Source organism: Pleurodeles waltl, chromosome 1_2 (genome assembly GCF_031143425.1).
Source record: "Pleurodeles waltl isolate 20211129_DDA chromosome 1_2, aPleWal1.hap1.20221129, whole genome shotgun sequence".
NCBI lineage: Eukaryota > Metazoa > Chordata > Amphibia > Caudata > Salamandridae > Pleurodeles > Pleurodeles waltl.
This window is the reverse complement of record NC_090437.1, coordinates 1337538317-1337561798: the sequence shown is the minus strand read 5'-3', so window position 1 is coordinate 1337561798 and position 23482 is coordinate 1337538317. Positions and strand designations below refer to the sequence as shown.

The 23482-nt window shown below is 47.3% G+C and overlaps 1 protein-coding gene across 1 annotated transcript in view; it reads left to right on the top strand.

The window, feature by feature from the left end:
• Nucleotides 1-23482, top strand: part of LOC138257190 (probable E3 ubiquitin-protein ligase HERC1) — an 805868-nt gene that overhangs the window by 38906 nt on the left and 743480 nt on the right. The window contains exons 2-3 of the mRNA XM_069205891.1: nucleotides 11865-11960; nucleotides 19143-19307. Coding sequence (XP_069061992.1) covers nucleotides 11865-11960; nucleotides 19143-19307 — 261 coding nt within the window. The remainder of the gene's footprint in view (nucleotides 1-11864; nucleotides 11961-19142; nucleotides 19308-23482) is intronic.

Here is a 23482-nt window from a genome sequence, read left to right as displayed (position 1 = left end):
GTATGTTTGTTATGTGTCACTGGGACCCTGCTAGTCAGGACCCCAGTGCTCATAAGTTTGTGGCCTATATGTATGTGTTCCCTGTGTGGTGCCTAACTGTCTCACTGAGGCTCTGCTAACCAGAACCTCAGTGGTTATGCTCTCTCATTTATTTCAAATTGTCACTGACAGGCTAGTGACCAATTTTACCAATTTACATTGGCTTACTGGAACACCCTTATAATTCCCTAGTATATGGTACTGAGGTACCCAGGGTATTGGGGTTCCAGGAGATCCCTATGGGCTGCAGCATTTCTTTTGCCACCCATAGGGAGCTCTGACAATTCTTACACAGGCCTGCCACTGCAGCCTGAGTGAAATAACGTACATGTTATTTCACAGCCATTTTACACTGCACTTAAGTAACTTATAAGTCACCTATATGTCTAACCTTTACCTGGTAAAGGTTAGGTGCAAAGTTACTTAGTGTGAGGGCACCCTGGCACTAGCCAAGGTGCCCCCACATTGTTCAGAGCCAATTCCCTGAACTTTGTGAGTGCGGGGACACCATTACACGCGTGCACTACATATAGGTCACTACCTATATGTAGCTTCACAATGGTAACTCCGAATATGGCCATGTAACATGTCTATGATCATGGAATTGCCCCCTCTATACCATCCTGGCATAGTTGGCACAATCCCATGATCCCAGTGGTCTGTAGCACAGACCCTGGTACTGCCAAACTGCCCTTCCTGGGGTTCCACTGCAGCTGCTGCTGCTGCCAACCCCTCAGACAGGCATCTGCCCTCCTGGGGTCCAGCCAGGCCTGGCCCAGGATGGCAGAACAAAGAACTTCCTCTGAGAGAGGGTGTTACACCCTCTCCCTTTGGAAAATGGTGTGAAGGCAGGGGAGGAGTAGCCTCCCCCAGCCTCTGGAAATGCTTTGTTGGGCACAGATGTGCCCAATTCTGCATAAGCCAGTCTACACCGGTTCAGGGGACCCCTTAGCCCTGCTCTGGCGCGAAACAGGACAAAGGAAAGGGGAGTGACCACTCCCCTGACCTGCACCTCCCCTGGGAGGTGTCCAGAGCTCCTCCAGTGTGCTCCAGACCTCTGCCATCTTGGAAACAGAGGTGCTGCTGGCACACTGGACTGCTCTGAGTGGCCAGTGCCACCAGGTGACGTCAGAGACTCCTTCTGATAGGCTCCTTCAGGTGTTAGTAGCCTATCCTCTCTCCGAAGTAGCCAAACCCTCTTTTCTGGCTATTTAGGGTCTCTGTCTCTGGGGAAACTTTAGATAACGAATGCAAGAGCTCATCAGAGTTCCTCTGCATCTCTCTCTTCACCTTCTGATAAGGAATCGACTGCTGACCGCGCTGGAAGCCTGCAAACCTGCAACATAGTAGCAAAGACGACTACTGCAACTCTGTAACGCTGATCCTGCCGCCTTCTCGACTGTTTTCCTGCTTGTGCATGCTGTGGGGGTAGTCTGCCTCCTCTCTGCACCAGAAGCTCCGAAGAAATCTCCCGTGGGTCGACGGAATCTTCCCCCTGCAACCGCAGGCACCAAAAAGCTGCATTACCGGTCCCTTGGGTCTCCTCTCAGCATGACGAGCGAGGTCCCTTGAATCCAGCAACTCTGTCCAAGAGACTGCCACAGTCCAGTGACTCTTCAGTCCAAGTTTGGTGGAGGTAAGTCCTTGCCTCCCCACTCCAGACTGCATTGTTGGTAACCGCGACTTTTGCAACTTCTCCGGCCCCTGTGCACTTCCGGCGGAAATCCTTTGTGCACAGCCAAGCCTGGGTCAACGGCACTCTAACCTGCATTGCACGACTTTCTAAGTTGGTCTCCGGCGACGTGGGACTCCTTTGTGCAACTTCGGCGAGCACCATTTCACGCATCCTTGTAGTGCCTGTTTCTGGCACTTCTTCGGGTGCTACCGGCTTCAGAGAGGGCTCCTTGTCTTGCTCGACGTCCCCTCTCTCTGCTGGTCCAATTTGAGACCTCCTGGTCCCTCCTGGGCCTCAGCAGCATCCAAAAACGCTAACCGCACAATTTGCAGCTAGCAAGGCTTGTTGGCGTTCTTTCGGCGGGAAAACACTTCTGCACGACTCTCCACGGCAAAAGAGATCCGTCCACCAAAGCAGAAGTCTCTAGCCCTTTTCGTTCTTGCAGAAACCTCAGCTTCTTCTGTCCAGTAGAAGCTTCTTTGCACCCGCAGCTGGCATTTCCTGGGCATTTGCCCATCTCCGACTTGCTTGTGACTTTTGGACTTGGTCCCCTTGTTCCACAGGTACCCTAGATTGGAAATCCACAGTTGTTGCATTGTTGGTTTGTGTCTTTCCTGCATTATTCCTCTAACACGACTTCTTTGTCCTTAGGGGAACCTTAGTGCACTTTGCACTCACTTTTCAGGGTCTTGGGGAGGGTTATTTTTCTAACTCTCACTATTTTCTAATAGTCCCAGCGACCCTCTACAAGGTCACATAGGTTTGGGGTCCATTCGTGGTTCGCATTCCACTTTTGGAGTATATGGTTTGTGTTGCCCCTATCCCTATGTTTCCCCTTTGCATCCTATTGTAATTATACATTGTTTGCACTGTTTTCTAAGACTATACTGCATATTTTTGCTATTGTGTATATATATCTTGTGTATATTTCCTATCCTCTCACTGAGGGTACACTCTAAGATACTTTGGCATATTGCCATAAAAATAAAGTACCTTTATTTTTAGTATAACTGTGTATTGTGTTTTCTTATGATATTGTGCATATGACACTAAGTGGTACTGTAGTAGCTTCACACGTCTCCTAGTTCAGCCTAAGCTGCTCTGCTAAGCTACCATTATCTATCAGCCTAAGCTGCTAGACACCCTATACATTAATAAGGGATAACTGGGCCTGGTGCAAGGTGCAAGTACCCCTTGGTACTCACTACAAGCAAGTCCAGCCTCCTACAACATGGCCATATTCGGAGTTACCATTGTGAAGCCACATATAGGTAGTGACCTATATGTAGTGCACGCGTGTAATGGTGTCCCCGCACTCACAAAGTTCAGGGAATTGGCTCTGAACAATGTGGGGGCACCTTGGCTAGTGCCAGGGTGCCCTCACACTAAGTAACTTTGCACCTAACCTTTACCAGGTAAAGGTTAGACATATAGGTGACTTATAAGTTACTTAAGTGCAGTGTAAAATGGCTGTGAAATAACGTGGACGTTATTTCACTCAGGCTGCAGTGGCAGGCCTGTGTAAGAATTGTCAGAGCTCCCTATGGGTGGCAAAAGAAATGCTGCAGCCCATAGGGATCTCCTGGAACCCCAATACCCTGGGTACCTCAGTACCATATACTAGGGAAATATAAGGGTGTTCCAGTAAGCCAATGTAAATTGGCAAAAATGGTCACTAGTCTGTTAGTGACAATTTGGAAAGAAATGAGAGAGCATAACCACTGAGGTTCTGGTTAGCAGAGCCTCAGTGAGACAGTTAGGCACTACACAGGGAACACACACATATAGGCCACAACCTTATGAGCACTGGGGTCCTGACTAGCAGGGTCCCAGTGACACATAACAAACATACTGAAAACATAGGGTTTTCACTATGAGCACTGGACCCTGGCTAGCAGGATCCCAGTGAGACAGTGAAAACACCCTGACATACACTCACAAACAGGCCAAAAGTGGGGGTAACAAGGCTAGAAAGAGGCTACTTTCTCACACAACCCCCCCCCCAAACGAAGGACAATAAGGCTAACCTTGGCCAGTTGAGACTTTATTGTCTAAGTGGTGATAAGTAGAGAGTAGCTCTGCAATAGACTGGTTACTCCCTTTATCATCCACTATATGGTTACTTCCCTGTGGGGATGTAAACCACCCTTCTTGAAGTTTTTTAGCTAAGCAACAATGTGAAGATGTATTTTCAGAGTTTCTATCAGCAAGTTTTAGTTTAGTGCAGTGGGAATTGTCCACTGAACCTATTTGTAGTGATGGAAATGCCAGACAGGAATGCTGTCTCAGAAAAGCTATAGCTGGGCAAAAACTTTGTCCATATGGCTGGAAGAGAGAACAGGGATGCTGTTTCTCTTGGGTTGGAGCAGGGCAGGGATGCTGTCCTATGAGCTCCACACTAGGGCAGGGATGCTGTCCTAAGTGTTGTGAGGCAGTGCAGAGTTTCTGCACTAAAGTTTCTCTGGGAGGGTTGGATGGATGCTCCATGTTAACTAAAATGGTGCTCTTTTTCTCACCAATGTTAGTTATCCCACAGAGAGGTACTTCCACCTCAGGGAGTACAGTTTTGCCAACTGATGATTCCCTTGGAACAGGTGCCACCCCAGGAGAGGTTTCTCCCACCAAAGGAATGGTATCCTGAATGGTAGGGTGGTTAGGGGATACTGTGATACCCTTTTTACCTGTTGATGGAGAGGGATCCTGAGTTTTCAGGCCTTCTCTCCTTTGCTTTTTCATTTCAGTAGAAATGAGAGGGAACAATTCCTCAGGGATGCCCAGCATGGCTGCATGGGCATAAAACTCTACATCAGCCCAACCTGAGGCCTCTAGGTCATTACCTAAGAGACAGTCTACAGGTAAGCTAGGTGATACCACCACCTGCTTAGGGCCAGTAACTCCACCCCAACTAAACTGAATTATAGCTAAGGGAAGAAACTTAGTGGAGTTATGGACATCAATAATCTTATACTGTTGTCCAATGATGTGTTGATCAGGGTGCACTAGGTTTTCAGTCACCAAAGTGATACTGGCACCTGTGTCCCTGTAGGCCAAGGCCTCAACACCATTTATTGAAACTGTCTGCCTGTACTTATCCATTGTAAGGGGACAAGCAGCCAGTGTGGCAAGGCCAATGCCACTAGGTGTGACAGAAACTGTCTTGGGACTGACTACCCCAGTTTCTATGATGGACCCATAAGTGAACCCAACTACACCCTTTACTTGACTGTTGCCAGCAGTACCACCACTAGTACCACTACTGCTAGGGGCACTAGAGCTTGATGTATTAGTGGTGGTAGGCTCAGGGGGTTTACCTGGACAGGACTTATCCCCTGGCCTATGGCCTCTGTTTTTACACACAAAGCACCAAGGCTTTTTAAATTGTGTAGGTTGAGAAGAAGAGGAAGAATTTGTTTTATCCCCACCCCCTGAAGAGTGTTTAAGATTTGAAGTGGGACCTTTGATTTTACCCTTGTCCCCATGCTTATCTTGAGAATTTTCACCATCTTTCTTCTTAGTGTTCTCTTTGTCACCCCCTGTATGAACTTTTCTGTTCACCCTTGTTCTGACCCATTTGTCTGCCTTCTTTCCCAATTCTTGGGGAGAGGTCAGATCAGAGTCTACCAGGTACTGGTGCAACAAATCAGACACACAATTATTAAGAATATGCTCTCTCAGGATCAAGTTATACAGGCTGTCATAATCAGTAACTTTACTGCCATGTAACCACCCCTCCAAGGCCTTCACTGAATGGTCAATGAAATCAACCCAGTCTTGTGAAGACTCCTTTTTGGTCTCTCTGAACTTTATCCTGTATTGTTCAGTGGTTAAGCCATAACCATCCAGGAGTGCATTCTTAAGAACTTGGAAATTATTAGCATCATTTTCTTTCACAGTAAGGAGCCTATCCCTACCTTTTCCACTAAATGATAGCCATAGGATAGCAGCCCACTGCCTTTGAGGGACATCCTGTACAACACAGGCCCTCTCAAGTGCAGCAAACCACTTGTTAATGTCATCCCCCTCCTTATAAGGGGGAACTATCTTGTGCAGATTCCTGGAATCATGCTCTTTTGCAGGATGACTATGGGGAATACTGCTGCTGCCACCATGGGTTTCTAAACCCAACTTCTGTCTTTCCTTCTCTAGTTCAAAAGACTGTCTATCCAAATCCAGCTGTTGCTTTTTAAGCTTCAGTCTGGTTTGTTCCACCCTCAACTTATTGAGTTCCCTCTCTAACATTCTGTCATCAGGGTTGGTGGGAGGGACATTCCTAGATACAGAGGTATGATGGGAATGAACAGAAGGAGACCTGTCCCTTACAGAAGCCACCCTAACAGCTTGGCTAACAGAAACATTACTACCAGTATGGTGAGAATAAATGCTTTTGCTATGATGTGAGACAACACTATTTGTATGGTGTGGCTCATCATCATTACCAACTATGCTAGACTGTCTAGTAATGGGCAGGCTAGGAAGTTTCTTTCCTGAATCTTTTCCTGGGGGAGTCCCTGAATCAGATTGGGAACTAGTAGGTACTTTTTCAACAGATGGGGCACCTATAGCCTTATCTTGTTCTCTAAGCATGTTAAGTAACAGGTCCAAGGAAGGATTCTTCCCTACACTCAAACCTCTCTCTATGCAGAGACTCCTTGCTCCTTTCCAGCTAAGGTGATCATATGCAAGTTTGGACAGATCAACATTTTGGCCTGTGCCAGACATTTTTAGAGAGAGTTAAAGTGATAGTAAAAGATAAAAAGTTTGTCAGAGCTTTTAGAAAGACAGAGAAAAAAAACTTTTTAAACTTTTTAGAACTTTTTAGAAAGTTAGAAGTACTTTTCAGCACTTAGAAAAGAGTGAAAAGAGGAAATGCAAAACTTTTTGGCTATGTGTATATACACTGATCTTGTTTTGTATATTTTTCTCTTATGAAAAGTACAATGACAAGAGTGGTAAGTAGTCTCAAAGCACTTATCCCACCGCTGCACAACCAATGTAGGAGGCTGGACTGGCTTGTAGTGAGTACCAAGGGGTACTTGCACCTTGCACCAGGCCCAGTTATCCCTTATTAGTGTATAGGGTGTCTAGCAGCTTAGGCTGGTAGATAATGGTAGCTTAGCAGAGCAGCTTAGGCTGAACTAGGAGACGTGTGAAGCTACTACAGTACCACTTAGTGTCATATGCACAATATCATAAGAAAACACAATACACAGTTATACTAAAAATAAAGGTACTTTATTTTTATGACAATATGCCAAAGTATCTTAGAGTGTACCCTCAGTGAGAGGATAGGAAATATACACAAGATATATATACACAATAGCAAAAATATGCAGTATAGTCTTAGAAAACAGTGCAAACAAGGTATAGTTACAATAGGATGCAATGGGGAAACATAGGGATAGGGGCAACACAAACCATATACTCCAAAAGTGGAATGCGAACCACGAATGGACCCCAAACCTATGTGACCTTGTAGAGGGTCGCTGGGACTATTAGAAAATAGTGAGAGTTAGAAAAATAACCCTCCCCAAGATCCTGAAAAGTGAGTGCAAAGTGCACTAAAGTTCCCCTAAGGACAAAGAAGTCGTGTTAGAGGAATAATGCAGGAAAGACACAAACCAACAATGCAACAACTGTGGATTTCCAATCTAGGGTACCTGTGGAACAAGGGGACCAAGTCCAAAAGTCACAAGCAAGTCGGAGATGGGCAGATGCCCAGGAAATGCCAGCTGCGGGTGCAAAGAAGCTTCTACTGGACAGAAGAAGCTGAGGTTTCTGCAGGAACGAAAAGGGCTAGAGACTTCCCCTTTGGTGGACGGATCTCTTTTGCCGTGGAAAGTCGTGCAGAAGTGTTTTCCCGCCGAAAGAACGCCAACAAGCCTTGCTAGCTGCAAATCGTGCGGTTAGCATTTTTGGACGCTGCTGTAGCCCTGGAGGGACCAGGAGGTCGCAAATTGGACCAGGAGAGAGATGGGACGTCGAGCAAGACAAGGAACCCTCTCATCAGCAGGTAGCACCCGGAGAAGTGCCAGAAACAGGCACTACGAGGATGCATGAAACGGTGCTCACCTGAAGTCGCACAAAGAAGTCCCACGTCGCCGGAGAACAACTTAGGAGGTCGTGCAATGCAGGTTAGAGTGCCGTGGACCCAGGCTGGACTGTGCACAAAGGATTTCCGCCGGAAGTGCACGGAGGCCGGAGTAGCTGCAAAAGTCGCGGTTCCCAGCAATGCAGTCTAGCGAGGTGAGGCAAGGACTTACCTCCACCAAACTTGGATTGAAGAGTCACTGGACTGTGGGGGCCACTTGGACAGAGTTGCTGGATTCGAGGGACCTCGCTCGTCGTGCTGAGAGGAGACCCAAGGGACCGGTAATGCAGCTTTTTGGTGCCTGCGGTTGCAGGGGGAAGATTCCGTCAACCCACGGGAGATTTCTTCGGAGCTTCTGGTGCAGAGAGGAGGCAGACTACCCCCACAGCATGCACAAACAGGAAAACAGTCGAGAAGGCGGCAGGATCAGCCTTACAGAGTTGCAGTAGTTGTCTTAGCTACTTTGTTGCAGTTTTGCAGGCTTCCAGCGCGGTCAGCAGTCGATTCCTTATCAGAAGGTGAAGAGAGAGATGCAGAGGAACTCGGCTGAGCTCTTGCATTCGTTATCTAAAGTTTCCCCAGAGACAGAGACCCTAAATAGCCAGAAAAGAGGGTTTGGCTACTTAGGAGAGAGGATAGGCTAGCAACACCTGAAGGAGCCTATCACAAGGAGTCTCTGACGTCACCTGGTGGCACTGGCCACTCAGAGCAGTCCAGTGTGCCAGCAGCACCTCTGTTTCCAAGATGGCAGAGGTCTGGAGCACACTGGAGGAGCTCTGGACACCTCCCAGGGGAGGTGCAGGTCAGGGGAGTGGTCACTCCCCTTTCCTTTGTCCAGTTTCGCGCCAGAGCAGGGCTAAGGGGTCCCCTGAACCGGTGTAGACTGGCTTATGCAGAATTGGGCACATCTGTGCCCAACAAAGCATTTCCAGAGGCTGGGGGAGGCTACTCCTCCCCTGCCTTCACACCATTTTCCAAAGGGAGAGGGTGTCACACCCTCTCTCAGAGGAAGTTCTTTGTTCTGCCATCCTGGGCCAGGCCTGGCTGGACCCCAGCAGGGTAGATGCCTGTCTGAGGGGTTGGCAGCAGCAGCAGCTGCAGTGAAACCCCAGGAAGGGCAGTTTGGCAGTACCAGGGTCTGTGCTACAGACCACTGGGATCATGGGATTGTGCCAACTATGCCAGGATGGCATAGAGTGGGCAATTCCATGATCATAGACATGTTACATGGCCATATTCGGAGTTACCATTGTGAAGCCACATATAGGTAGTGACCTATATGTAGTGCACGCGTGTAATGGTGTCCCCGCACTCACAAAGTTCAGGGAATTGGCTCTGAACAATGTGGGGGCACCTTGGCTAGTGCCAGGGTGCCCTCACACTAAGTAACTTTGCACCTAACCTTTACCAGGTAAAGGTTAGACATATAGGTGACTTATAAGTTACTTAAGTGCAGTGTAAAATGGCTGTGAAATAACGTGGACGTTATTTCACTCAGGCTGCAGTGGCAGGCCTGTGTAAGAATTGTCAGAGCTCCCTATGGGTGGCAAAAGAAATGCTGCAGCCCATAGGGATCTCCTGGAACCCCAATACCCTGGGTACCTCAGTACCATATACTAGGGAATTATAAGGGTGTTCCAGTAAGCCAATGTAAATTGGCAAAAATGGTCACTAGTCTGTTAGTGACAATTTGGAAAGAAATGAGAGAGCATAACCACTGAGGTTCTGGTTAGCAGAGCTTCAGTGAGACAGTTAGGCACTACACAGGGAACACACACATATAGGCCACAACCTTATGAGCACTGGGGTCCTGACTAGCAGGGTCCCAGTGACACATAACAAACATACTGAAAACATAGGGTTTTCACTATGAGCACTGGGCCCTGGCTAGCAGGATCCCAGTGAAACAGTGAAAACACCCTGACATACACTCACAAACAGGCCAAAAGTGGGGGTAACAAGGCTAGAAAGAGGCTACTTTCTCACAGATGTCCACCGCCAATCCTCTGTACAGCAATCTGGTGTCTGGAGACCACGGAACGCACCTTCCCCTGTAGGTCATTCCACCTCTTTCTGATGTCACCCCTAGTTCTTGGATGCTGTCCCACTGCGTTGACCCTGTCAACAATTCTGCGCCATAGCTCCATCTTCCTCGCAGTGGATGTCTGCTGCACCTGTGATCCGAATAGCTGTGGCTCTACCCAGACGATTTACTCCACCATGACCCTGAGCTCCTCCTCAGAGAACCTGGGATGTCATTGAGGTGCCATGATGTGGTGTGGGTGATGTGTGAGGTGGTGTCTGTTGTGATGTGTGAGGGGGTGTGTTGGTGTGTGTTGTTTGAGATAGGTGGATGTTGTGTAAGAGATCGTGTTGTGTGTCTGTGGATTCTGGTGTTGTTTTAGGTAGTGTATCTCTTTGGCGTGGTTTCAAAATTCTGGTAGTAAGGGTTTGTGGGTGATGTGGGTGTGTGCTTTATATTGGATTGGGTGTGTAGGTGTGGTGTGTGTATCAGGTGTGTGTATTTCGAATTGTCCAATGTGGTTGTGTTTTGTATATGTGTGTGTATTTTTCCGCAGCCGCAGCGGTATGTTGGCGGTCTTCTGCACAGCGGTAAGTGGGATTTACCGCCAGGTTGTAATGAGGGCCTTAGTGATAAAACACTACCCACCAATACCGCAAACAAACACCATGAGCCATACTATTAAACATCATATTTACAACCATCCAAAACCACAAGATAACAAATGACCCAATTGAACATTAAATATAACAAACAATACAATTGAAATATCAAAAATAACACAAAACATATACATTGAACTCTCCCAACATGATTTTATTTATTTAGATTAAGCATTAAACCTTACCCACCAATCCACCAATTACCCCCACAACTCTAATAAATTAAATAGGAACCGTTTTTAAACCCCAAAATACGACTACCCAACAAATAATCATGTATATCTAAAATTATTAAATATTGTTAAAATACAAAATGACCTCACTCTATATTGTAACCTCCACCACAGTTCCACAATGTGTGGATCCAGCTGTGGCCAGGAGGAGTTTGCTGCTGCCTCTGTGGTGTTTATGCCTAATGCTCTATATAAATAAAGTATCTTTTTTCAGAAAATTTCTCTAGGAGTGCGCACACACCCCTTGCGGATTCTATGTGAAAACACTCGCAGAAAAATATCCCCTCCTCTACTAATGAATAATGTTGTCTGCTAAAATATTCATTACACAATAACATCTGCCCATAAATAAAAGAAAAAATCCTAAATCCCAGTAGAACTATATTAAACTACTATTCTATCTAGAGTCCTTAAACATTTGGGACCTGAGGAATTTTTGTAGGTAGATATCATTAAATGTTGAATATATTTGCATTTAATATTATTGTAGATTTGAACTATGTTCTAGAAGTCTGTTTTTTCAGGTGCACAATTGTGTACGAACCCCATGGCTTGTGATGTCCTGCTCTGATGACGTCATTTAAAGAATTGATAGACGGTTTATCACAGCACAAAGTTTCAGTACAAGTTAACAGACCAGTGTCAGTGAAGGGATTGGTGGGCTGCTACACAGTGAGCCACCTCTGCCTGGGGTGGGATAGGATTCCTTTGAGGACCATCTTGCCTGGGACTCACCGATGGGCGCGGAGACTGGTCTCACATGTGTCTAGCACATGAGCTTCACTGGTACTCAACCTCAAACCACTCGCTTTTTTTTGATCGTTCTTCTATCTTTTCTCTGGGCTGTCTCCTATGGTCTTTGTGTACTGGTGTTTTTCTCATCCCATACCTGTTTTGTCGCTCTAGATTCCGTTTTATAGTTACCTTTGGTGTACACAATCATCACATTGCATAAGCTGTGTCAAATCTTGTAGTGGTGTACATGTCACAGGCGATCCTTAATTAAAACTCTACATTTCTTGCTGGATATTCTCTTTAGGTGCCAGGTGAGTTCTCATCTTCACCAAGTGTCTGACATAAGGTTTTTGGTCTTTCTTGACCTTTATACTATTGTAATTTGTGTCTATGTTGTGATATTGCGCAGGGCGCTGCTGTCGACTCGACTCAAGGAGAGATCCCAATGACTGGCTCAGAAGAAGGCTTTACCCCGGTGCAAGGTGCCCTCCGCCTCATGGAGGAGGTGAGTGGACACAGATCAATGCTCTCAGTATAACCCTCTTGTGGTAGGACTGTAGTTTCTTATGGATAACCTCATTTAAGAAACTCAAATGTTGTAAGAATGTCCTGTGCTATCTAATTATAATTGTTTGTGTTTGTTGAACAAGCCTTCCTTAGTCAAGGCTTGAACAAGAAGGAACAGTTTTGTTTTTGTTTTTTGGTATTGCAATAATTTGGTGGTAACCCTGTTACTGGTAGATTGGGAATTATGAGGTCCTGTGAGTTACCGTAGGACTCTCTTGTTTTCCCAAGGATTCAGACTTCTGAAAACAGCCAGAGTCTCTAGAGGAAACTGCATGGGAGAGAGAGAAATTATAAGAGAATCGGGTTAGGAGTTATAGATTCCTCTTGTAACTCCTCATTGCGCAGGAGATTCTTAGAGGTTATCCCTGAATCTCTGTTAATTATGCACTAACAGGATCCGCAGCATCCAATCCAAGGTTGTACAATTAACACCCCGGCAGGCAGGAGATGGGGCCTGAGGCACTAAAGCTTCAATGCACTATTCAGGCCACCCAGTGCTTGCTTAGCTCTTTTAGGTTTTGTCATGGTAGTACTTAGTTCAGTTTTCCAAGCACCAATGCTGTCATGTTTCTGAGCCACAGTGTACTGGAGCATTTGCTTGCCAACACATGGCCTACATGCCATCATGCGGCCTGCCAAGTAGGCACTCTCAACAATCCTTGAACAGGCTGAGAGATACCAGCTCACACTCACTTGTACAAATGTCACTGTACTGGTGATGGATGGATGGATGGGGACAGGGAAGCTTAGCTTGCAATAGGCCAACCCTGCACTACGATGAAGGAGGGAGAGCACAGCAGAGGCATGCAACAGATTTACAGCACTGAGAAGCATTTACTGAGGAGGGAGAGCAGTGGCACACACATGACTATCACTGAAAGGAAGGACCATTCAGGACAGGGTAGCAGTGAACAGGTCTCCATCCAGCCTACACAAACAATCAAATCTCAAGGTGACCAGCCAATCCACCCAGAGTGGTTTTTAGGCGTCACCTACAGTCACTTTAGCTGTCTGCCGGACAGGATGATCCTCAACGGAATCCTGTCCCAGGCCTGGCAGACCCTTGTAAACCGTTCAACCCAGAGGATGTGCTTTGTTATAATTGGGTAGATTTCTTGTCTATCTCAATTCTCTATTCCTCATTTGATGGCTTCCTCATTGCGCATGTGTAGGCCCTGCCCCTGGACAATTGCTGCTTCACATTGCTCGCATTTGGTGAGTTGTATCCATCCAGTGCTGACTTCAGGGGACTCTTTTTCCTTTGATTCAGCCTTGTTGTCTTCACATCCTGCCTCCCACTCTCTCATTCCTACTCTCATCCCCTGCTGATCCTCCATTCCCCTCCCTGTTTTTTAGTTCTTTCTTTAACATGATACCTTTTGAAGCTTCCAGATGCTGCCTTTATCGTTCCCCTCCTTCTCATCCATTGCTCCTCTCTTCTCACTTCCCATCTTTATTTATTTTGCTGGCTCACTCTCTTCTTTTGTTCACGTTCTCACACACTAGGGCCCATATTTATACTTGGTTTGTACTGAATTAGCATAATTTATTTTACTCTAATTCAGCGCAAACTTAACTCCATATTTATACTTTGGTGCTGGACACGTCTAGCGCCAAAGTCATGGAGTTAACGTTATTTTCTGGATGTGAAAACCTACCTTGGTTCAATGAGATGCAGGTAGGCATTCCCATCCAGAAATGGACAATAAGCCTTTTCGCCATATTTATCCCCCAGTGCTAAGGTCCAGCACGGGGATGGGGGCCTTAAATAACGGCGCTAAGCTTGCTTAGTGCCATTATTTAATGCCTGGGTATGGGCAGGCGTTGAGGGACCTGTAGGCATATTTTCATGGTCAGAGACCATGGAAAGTTCCCACATGTGCTCTTCCCTGCCCCCAGGCACACCCCCACCCACACCAGAGGGACACCACAGGATGGAGGACCGATCCCAGGTAAGTCCAGCTAAGTATTTTTTTTCACGCCCGGGGGCCCTGACTTGCGACCCCCTGCATGGCGCTGGCCACAATGGCCATGCCCAGGGGACAATGGCCATTGGGGTGGTGGCATGTCCATGGGGGTTGTGCACCAGAAAATGGCGCTACACTGCTTGGAGGCATTCTTTTGCCTCTAAACCGTGTAGCGCCATAATTCGGCACACAAGCTCCGGTTTCCCCTAAGCCTCCCCCACCCTGTTTGTGACCTTTACAAGGATGTTAGCAGGGCATTAATGCCCGGCTAGTACCATTCCAGAAATTTCAGAAATATGGCACCCGGCCGGCGTCTTGGAATAGATTTTCATGTTTTACTTTATTGTTCAAAACTAGCCATCTGCCACATTGGAACGGTAATCTATAAAATGTAAAAATGGTTGCAAGGGAATGACAATGCATGCTCACGCATCAGTGGCCATCTTGGAGTTTGTTTCGTTTATTAGAAACCCCATTCCAAGATGGCCATCTATATGTCTGCACCAGCGCAATGCACCAGTTCTAATAAGAATTAGTTAATGTCAATAAACCCAATAGATCAGCAATTTAAAGGAAAGACATATCGACTGTGTCAGTGCCTGTAATTTATCCTATGTGTGGATTACAGTGTTAAAGCAGAAGCTCAGATAACATGTATGTTTCAAAGTAAGGTCATAGAAACGATTTTACATAGAAATACAAAGTTTCAAGCAACACCTAACATATTTGTGAATGGGAGAATATTCATTACCTCCTGTCTCTCCCTTGCCTTCTTTCTTAACCAACGAGGCTTCCTTGCCTCCAGTAGACCCCTCCATTCCTAAATAAAGTGTCCCCCCCGCCCTGGAGACTTCCCTTCTCTCCTCCTTCACGGCGGGCACTGGGGGACTTCATAGTTGGATCCCGGCTGGCAGAGGAGGCGGAGCTCCAAGCGGCGGTCTCCCGGCTGGGTGGCGATCTGTGCTTGGCACTGTGGCTGGTGGACAACGGAGTTGGGCAGTCCAGCTGGGACTGAGATTCTGGATCGGCGCCTCTGCTTGGCAGGACACATTTTCGGAGGCATTTCGAAAAATATTAGGAACAGTTTTAAACCTATTTTTCTTTCCAATATTGGGGGGAAAATGTGAGGCTGTGATTGGATCCTGGTTTGGCTCCGCTGGCATTTCGCCATTGGTTAAGTATGGGGTTTGTTTCCCTTATTTAAGGTGCCCTGATGGATTTTGGGGCATTTGTGTTTGATCATGGAAGGGAAGAGAGCTAGCGAGCGGAAGCATGTGCTGTCAACTACTTCTTCCTTGGAGGAGGATGTTCCTTTCCCTCACAAGAGGACTCGGGACGCTCAGAGTCCAGGAGCGGGGAGTGCCCCTCTCATGTCTAGGGAAGATGTGCAAGACATGCTTGCGGTAGCAGGAAGCCCAGGAAACCAGCCAAGCCTGAGACTTTGGTGGCAGACAATGATTCTTCGGCCTTGCGTTTGGAGGTGCTATCTACTTCATCGGGAGGAAAGTATGTTTCCTGTGAAGAGATGTGGGACATTCTGGCCCATGAGAGGGACAACCTGAGATTTCTGTCTTTTCAAGTAGAAGAGGTGGGGAATATTCTGTTGCCTCAATATGTTGCACGCTCTAGGTGTGCCATGCCCTTTCCGGGTCCTGTTATGGATATGGTAATGATGGAATGGAAGGATGTGGATACGATTCAGGTCCCTCGATTGCTACAGATATTGTCGTTGTTGGAAGGGGAGGACGCTCTTCCTCATTCAGTTCATCTGGACTCAATTGTGGCTACCCTGATCAGCAAAATGGCCATCAATCCAGAGGACTGTACTCCTGCCGATGCCACAGATAGGAAAGCGGACTCTGGTCTTAAGAGAGTGTTTTCGTCTGAGAATTTGGCGTGGGAGGCAAGTCTTTTCTCAGCGTATTCGACACAATCGCTGGTGCAAGACTTTGATAAGCTGGCTTTGGCCATTCAGGAGTTGACTGAGTGCTCTGATTTATTTGCAGCGATCGAACAGCAAGCGAGGTTTCTGGCTGACATTATCTCAGATATTAAACACACGTCTGCTGTGTCCAGGAAATCTTATAAGTCCTCCCCTAAGCAGAGAAGAAGGTTTCAGCCCCTGTTTTCTCCAAAATGCACTCTTTCTGCTCAGAAGGGGGCCTCTGAGAAGAGCTCCTGACAATCACTGCCACGGTGGGGCATTACCGGTAGGGGCAGGCTCTGGCATTTTTTGTCCGTTTGGCAGCAGGATGTGTCAGACCGATGGGTGCTAGACATTGTGGCCAATGGCTACAAAATAGACTTTGATCACGTTCCTCCAGATACTGGTGTCCTTTTGCAGAGGAAAAGAGGCTGGCACTGATCAATGGGGTCAAGAAGGTGTTGGAAAAAGAGGCCATCTGCAGGGTTCCAGTGGCAGAGCAAGAGAAAGGGACCCATTTATTTGATCTAGTTTCCGGTCCTGGATCTCAAATGGGTCAATTCTTGGATAAATGCTGTACATTCCGGAATGTTGACTTTTCACATGATTATACTGCTGATAGGTCCAGCAGATTTTTTCACATCCATGGATATGCAGGATGCCTACCTGCACATCCATGTAACAGTTCCCTCTCAACACTTTCTACAGTTTGCATTGGGAGGCCAGCATTTTCTTTTTTGTGTTCTTTCCTCCTGGTTCATGTCCTCACTCCAGGTTTTTTCAAAGGTTCTGGCACCACTGATGGCTATCGTTCATGCAGAGGGGGTGTTCGTGCATTCTTATCTGGATGATCTCTTGGTTCAGGCTGCAAGGGAGTCACAATTGGGGGTTCATGTAACTAAAGTGTTGCAGGTCATACCAGGGCACAGATTGTTGATAAACTGGGAAAAGTCATCTTTGGATCTGTCCCAGGACGTGGTGTTCATTGGGGCACGGTTTCTGACTCTCAGGGGGTTGGTGACTTGTCACAGAGGAGTTCTGTCACCTGCAGGATCAGGTTCGGTCTTTGGTGGCTCAGGATGCTCCTCGGGTTTTGGAGTGGTTGCAGTTGCAGAATCACTTGGCGTCAGCTGTGTTCCAAGGCCCTTGGGCTAGGTTTCACCCGCTCATTCTGGTCAATTGGATTCTATCCCATTGGTCTCCAGGGACTCTCAATCTTCAGGACCGTATCCTGATGGCAGCTCTGGTCCGCAGGGAACTGTTGCAGTGGCTGGAGTGAGAGCGTCTGGTCAAGGAGATCCTCCAGCTCTGGTGTTTGTTACAACAGATGCCAATCTTTCCAGGTGGGGGTCTTGGCTGGGTTCAGAGAAGGTTCAGGGGTTTTGGTCTCTTCAGGATTCTCAGAGGTCGTCAAATTGGAGGGAGTTGAAGACTGTTCTTCTGGCTCTGGTGCATTTTCAGGTGCTCCTGAAAGGGAAAGCAGTACTGGTTCAAACAGACAATCTGGTGATGAAGGCTTATGTCAACAGGTCCATGGTTCTGAGCTTGATTGCATGGGGCATTTTCTTATGGGCACAGGTTTTTGTTCTGTCTCTGAATGCTTTGTATATTCAGGGGGGAGCATAATGTCTGAGCAGATCTGTTACGCAGATAAATTCCACCCTCCAAGGATTTATCCCTACACCCTTTTCTGTTCATCTGCTGGTGTTGAGGTGAGGTCTTCCGGTGTTAGACCTGTTGGTTTCTCCAGGGAATGCAAAAGTGAGGAAATTTGTTCCCGGAGGCTTGGGCGGTGGGCGGGTTGACTTGTCATTGGCCTCTGGGGCTGATAAATGCCTTCCCTCTTTTTCAGTTGGTCAGGGCTTTTCTGGTGATAGCCAGGAGAGAGAGGGCCTAGCTGTTTTGGTGGCACCACTGAATTGGTTCCCTCAACTGCAGTTGACAAGTAGCAGTCCGGAGTGGAATCTTCTGGTGGTGGCGTCCACGCTTGTCTTTCCAGCCCTTCCTCTTGGGTCCTTGAGAAGTTGCGTTTGACAGCATGGAGGTTGAACGGAGAGGGTTAACTGATCTGGGGATTCCTGTGTAGCTGGCAGTGACCTTGCTGGCTTCACAGAGATTTCCAGTGTGCATTATTATGCCCGGCATTGGAGGGCCTTTTGTACTTGTTGTTTGAGGAGGTAGGTAGATCCTATGTGGCCAGTCTATTTCTGGTTATGCAGTGTTTACAGGATGGTGCTAACTTGGATTTGTCGGCTGCCACTTTAAGGGTTCAGTGGGCGGCGGTTCAAGCATTTCGTGGCTCTTGGCAGAATCCGACAGATGATCGGGGGCTGATGCCTATGTTTTTTCAGGATCTAGTGAACTTGTTTATTAGAACGGGTCTTTCTTTCCCTATTTGGAATCTGCTGCTGGTTTTGAATGTCTTGACAGGGCTTCAATTTGGGACATTTGAGGGTGTTGATTTGAAACTTTTAACATTTATGATTTAGTGGCCATTACGTCTGCCATGAGCTTGGGGGAGATAAGAGCCTTGTCTTGTAAGTTTTCTTTCTATAATGTGTTTCAGGACAGGATTGTTCAGGTTCCAGTTCCCTCATTCATTCCTAAAGTCAATTCAGGAGGTGATCCTGCCAGCATTTTGTCCTGAGCTGTCCTTAGATGAGGAGTGCAGATTGCACTGTCTGTGCAGTGGTCTTTGCTGTGGCACCTGTATTTGATGAAGTTGTTCCGTAAAGGAGATGCATTATTTGTAAATTTTGATCCTGCTAAGAAAGGGGAGAAGCCTTCTGCTGCTACCCTGAGTAGGTGGATCCGTTCTCTGCTCTTGTTGGTGTATGAGCTGAATGGTGTGGTTCCTCCTCCGGGTGTTCAAGGGCAGTCCACACGTGGTTTGGTAGCAACAGTGGCTGAGTTGCAGGGCACATCAGTTGTGAAATCTGTAGGGAAAGGACTTGGTCCACTCTCTCCATGTTTGTTTGCCACTATCGGATTGCTGATCTAGAATGTTTGGGTGATGTATTGGTCCTCTATGAGGAAATAGAGGTATTTTTGCGTGTTTCCTGGGCACTGTATTGAAGTTTGGTGTTTGCAACTCAGTCTTCTGTTTCTATTTTTACTTGCAATGTCTCATTGGTTAAGAAGGAAGGCGAGGGAGGGACGGAAGGTAATGCATCCATTACTTACCGATTACTGCATTACTCCTAGTCCTAATCCCTTGCTTTCCTTCCAGGCTCCTCCCGCCCTCCCTATTCTGAATAGCAGAGTGCCTGCTTGGCTTGTTTACGTACAGGACGGGGAGGGGACATTTTGTTTAGGAAACAAGGGGTCTTTTGGCGACAAGGAAGCCTCATTGATTAAGAAGGAAGGCGAGGGAGTCGGAGTGATGCCATTACCGGTAAGTAATGGACACATCTGCATGCTTTGTCAAGTGGTAGAATGTAAGTGAAAAACTTGAACTAGTCCTTAAGAAATGTCTGGAGAGACTGCACGCCTGGAGCAGAAAAAGGAACATCTGGTGGCACATGGCACACTGGCATGACAGTACGCTAGTAGCAGAGAGAAAGAGAGACAGAGACAGAGAGAGAGAGAGGGAGCGAGGCAAAGATAGAGGGGAGGGGAGAGAGAGAGAGAGAGACAGAGAGAGAGAGAACCAGAGAGAGGGGGGGAGTGAGAGAGACAGAGAGCGGGGGGAGAGAGAGAGAGTCAGAGAGGGGACAGAGACAGAGAGAGGGGAGAGAGAGGCAGACAGAGAGAAAGAGAACCAGAGAGAGGGGGAGAGTGAGAGAGACAGAGAGGGGACAGAGAGAGGGGAGAGAGAGACAGATAGAGAGAAGGGAGAGAGAGACAGAGAGAAAGAGAACCAGAGAGAGGGGGAGAGTGAGAGAGACAGAGAGAGGGGGGAGAGAGAGAGAGACAGAGAGGGGACAGAGACAGAGAGAGGGGAGAGAGAGACAGACAGAGAGAAGGGAGAGAGAGACAGACAGACACACAGAGAAAGAGACAGACAGAGAGATGGGAGGGACTAGACTGAGGTAGCTGTTTGTAATGCTAGTTTTGAACTTGAAGTCCTGCTACATTTCTGCATGGCGTTGCCTGCAGGTGTGCTCTTGGGCAGACACCTTGCTCCAGTGGGCAGGTTTAAAGAACAGCCTAAGCCCCTCTCTTTGAACCCAGAACAAGAAACAGCCACCGTGATGGGTACAGATTTCAGAATCAATGACACTTGCGGCCTTCAGTCCTTTGGCCGTCCTTAGGGAGGGCGCATTTTGTTAGCTGAACACTGAAGAAAGCCATCCCAAGCACTTGGGAACAAAGAGGTTTGTTTAATTATACTCAAACTCCAAATCAGGGGAGGGCCACCACTGGAACGCACAAGAGTTTCACCCTGCAGCGAAGGCCCTTCATGGGAGGGCTACCAGTAAGATGACATCACTTCCAGATGTGGTACCACTTCCTATGATGTTGTCACCTGCCAGTACCTGGCACAGGAGGGTACTGACTGTATCCACCAGAGCCTGCCTGAGTGTGTCCTTGTACTGCTATGTGGTCATTTCCTGCCCCTGTGGTGTCTTCTGGGAGGTGTTACAGCTATTGAACAATTACTGACCAAGATCAGTACCCTTGTGTGTAATAGTGTTACTCACTAGACTCTCCCACTCTCCACGTGAGGGGTGTCTGTCATACCTGACAAGTTTTCCAGGTCCATGCTTGATGTGCTGTTCCAGTCCAGATTTCTCCTTTGAATTCTGGGATTAAAGTCAGCCCTGACAAGTTTCCTGGGTCCATTCAGGATGTGCTGCTCCAGTCCCGGTTTTTTCTTTGAATTCTGGGAATTGTAGGCTTGTTTATTTCATTTTAAAACAGTACTACAAGTCCCAGAATTCAAAGGAAAAGCCTGCACTGAGCAGCACATCACACATGCACCTGGGAAACCTGGCAGCTACATGTAGTCCTGTTGCTCACGACATGCCCCGTCCACCACTACTGTTGCTTGCTTCCCACACTCGCCGCCCCTCTTTATCCCCATCACGGCTGTGACTTGCTATAGGTTGCTTGCTGATGCCCTTGAATTTTCATTCTTGTAGCTTGGTTACAATGTACCACATCAAATCTGCAACAAAATGACTATCAGTGGATTGCCAGTAGGCCGGAAGTGACAGAGCTGGACGTCATTCTGAAGCGTTCCAGTATGTATTAATTATTTATCTTACTCGCGACAGGGACACACAGCAACGCTTTCTCTCACAGACAGGTTTTGAACACACGGTGCAGAGTGGCCCTTGCATCCCCGCAGCCTTGTCATTCGAAGATGTTTTGCACTGAAGAGGGGTGGAAGCAGTTTCATGGGACTCACATGGAGTAACGGTGATGCATAGTTTTCATGCAAGTAAATGTGTCCTGACCAGCAATGATGTGCATGTTGGCACCTGCATGACTGGCAGGCGGTTGTAAAACTTCTGATTCTAAACTGTTCGGTGTTACTACTGAAATATACTAAAGCCCAGTAACAACCGGCATCAAGTGCCACAGGACCGTAGCCCCTGGGCCAGACTCTACATAATGCTGGAATATGGACTGAGGGAGCGCGGGCAATCCCTGCAATAACAACTGATAGTGGGAGCTGATGGCATGGCTTCCAAGTGGTGGGTGGCAATTGTAGTAAACTAGAACCTGGTGCTACGGTAAATCAGTCAATCAAACAGGATTTGTAAAGTACAACTAATGACCCTTTAGGGTATCCAGGCGCTTGCAGGTCTCAGCGGCTCATTTGAATAGCCAGCTAGGGAATTCCAGATGAGAGGTGATGGTTCGGAGATGGGTGGGGAGGCTGTTCCAGGTTCTTGCTGCTATGTGGGAGAAGGCACATCCTCCACTTCTGCTTCAGTGCATGCATGGAGGGTTGTCAAGTGATAGGGAGGCAGGGGTAGACGGGTCGTTGTTGTGAAGAGATTTGTGTGCGTGGATCAGCAGCTTGAATACGCACCTTTTCTGCACGGGAGCTAGTGGAGTTGCCTCAGGTATGGTGTGATGTGGTATCGTCAGGGAAGGTCAAGGATGAGTCTGGCTGCGGCATTCTGTGTGGTCTCATGTCTTTGTAGGAGTTGCAAGGTGATTCCTATGTAGAGCACATTGTCGTAGTCTACTAAACTAATGTTGAGGGTCTGCGTCATGGTGTGTCTCATGTGCGGGGGTAGCCACTTGAAAGTCTTATGTAGCATGCACAGAGTGAAGAACCAGGCAGAGGAGACTGTGTTAATCTGTGATTCCATGGTGAGCCTAGTGTCGATGATTCTGAGGTTTCTGGCATGTTTGGAGACAGTGGGTGCGGGTCTTAGTTCTGAAGGCCACCAGGAATCATTTCATGTGTTCCTGCCCTAGCCAAAGATCAGAACTTCTGTTTTGTCTGTGTTTAGCTGCAGGCAGTTTTCTTTAATCCAGTCGGCAACACTTGTGGATACAACTGTGGAAGTTGGTTTTAGTGCTGGTGGGGTCATCAGTGAGAGAGAGGATGAGTTTGGTGTTGTCTGCGTAGGAGATTATGTTGAGGCCATAGGATCTGATGATGTTGGCTAGCGGAGTTATATATGTGTTAAAAAGCGTGGGGTTTAGGGATGAACCTGGGGGACCGTGCAGGTTTGGTTTGGAGGTGAATGGAGGTAGGTGACTCCTCTGGGTTCTTCCATTGAGAAAGTAGCTGATCCATCTGAGTGCGTCCCCTTGGATGCCAATCTGATGGAGTCTTTTGATCAGCGGGTGGTGGGATACGGTATTGAAGGCTGCAGAGAGGTCAAGGAGGATCAGGGCTGCTGTTTCTCCTTGGATGAGGAGGGTACGGATGACGCCCATGGCTGCGACCAGGCTAGTCTTGGTGCTGTGATTGCTGCGTAAGCCAGATTGGGAGATGTTGTGTAGCTGGTTACCATTCGGGTAACTATTCAGTTGCTTGTTGATGAGTTGTTCTGGTACCTTAGCTGGGAAAGTAAGCAGGAAGATTGGCCAGTAGTTTTTGAGTAAATAAAGTGTAGATCTAGTCATTGGTGTTTGCAAACGTAATTGGAACAGTACTACACAAGAGCCTCATGGGTTGGCATAGTGGATATACTTAGGTGCGGTTGCACATGTTTGCAACCACTTGACATCAGAGCATGAGTTAATGCAAAGTCTCACACTGTCTTGCATTGTTCCTATAAGAGTACATTCAGAATTATTACTCTGTGTTGTCTTAAGGTATACTCTCTTCAGTTATGTCAAGTTGTACTGTAGTAAGTTAATCTGTATTGTGCTATTGTTGTGTTGAATTGTGCTTTGTTGATGTTATTTAGATTTATTGATGTATTATGGAGCTCACAAACCACACGTTGTGGCCTTCTGGTTCTAACTTGGTTTGTGGCAGCCCTTTGATCTTCTTCCGCCAGGGTGTAGGCACCTGGATTGGGAAGGACACTTTGTATTTTGTGTGCCAAGGCATCTGTAGTAGAGCGGAGGACGTTCCTACTTTGTAGATGTGTCAGAAATGTGAGACCAAGTTCACAGGATGCTCTGGGTGTCCCACTGGTCACCTGGGGTGGG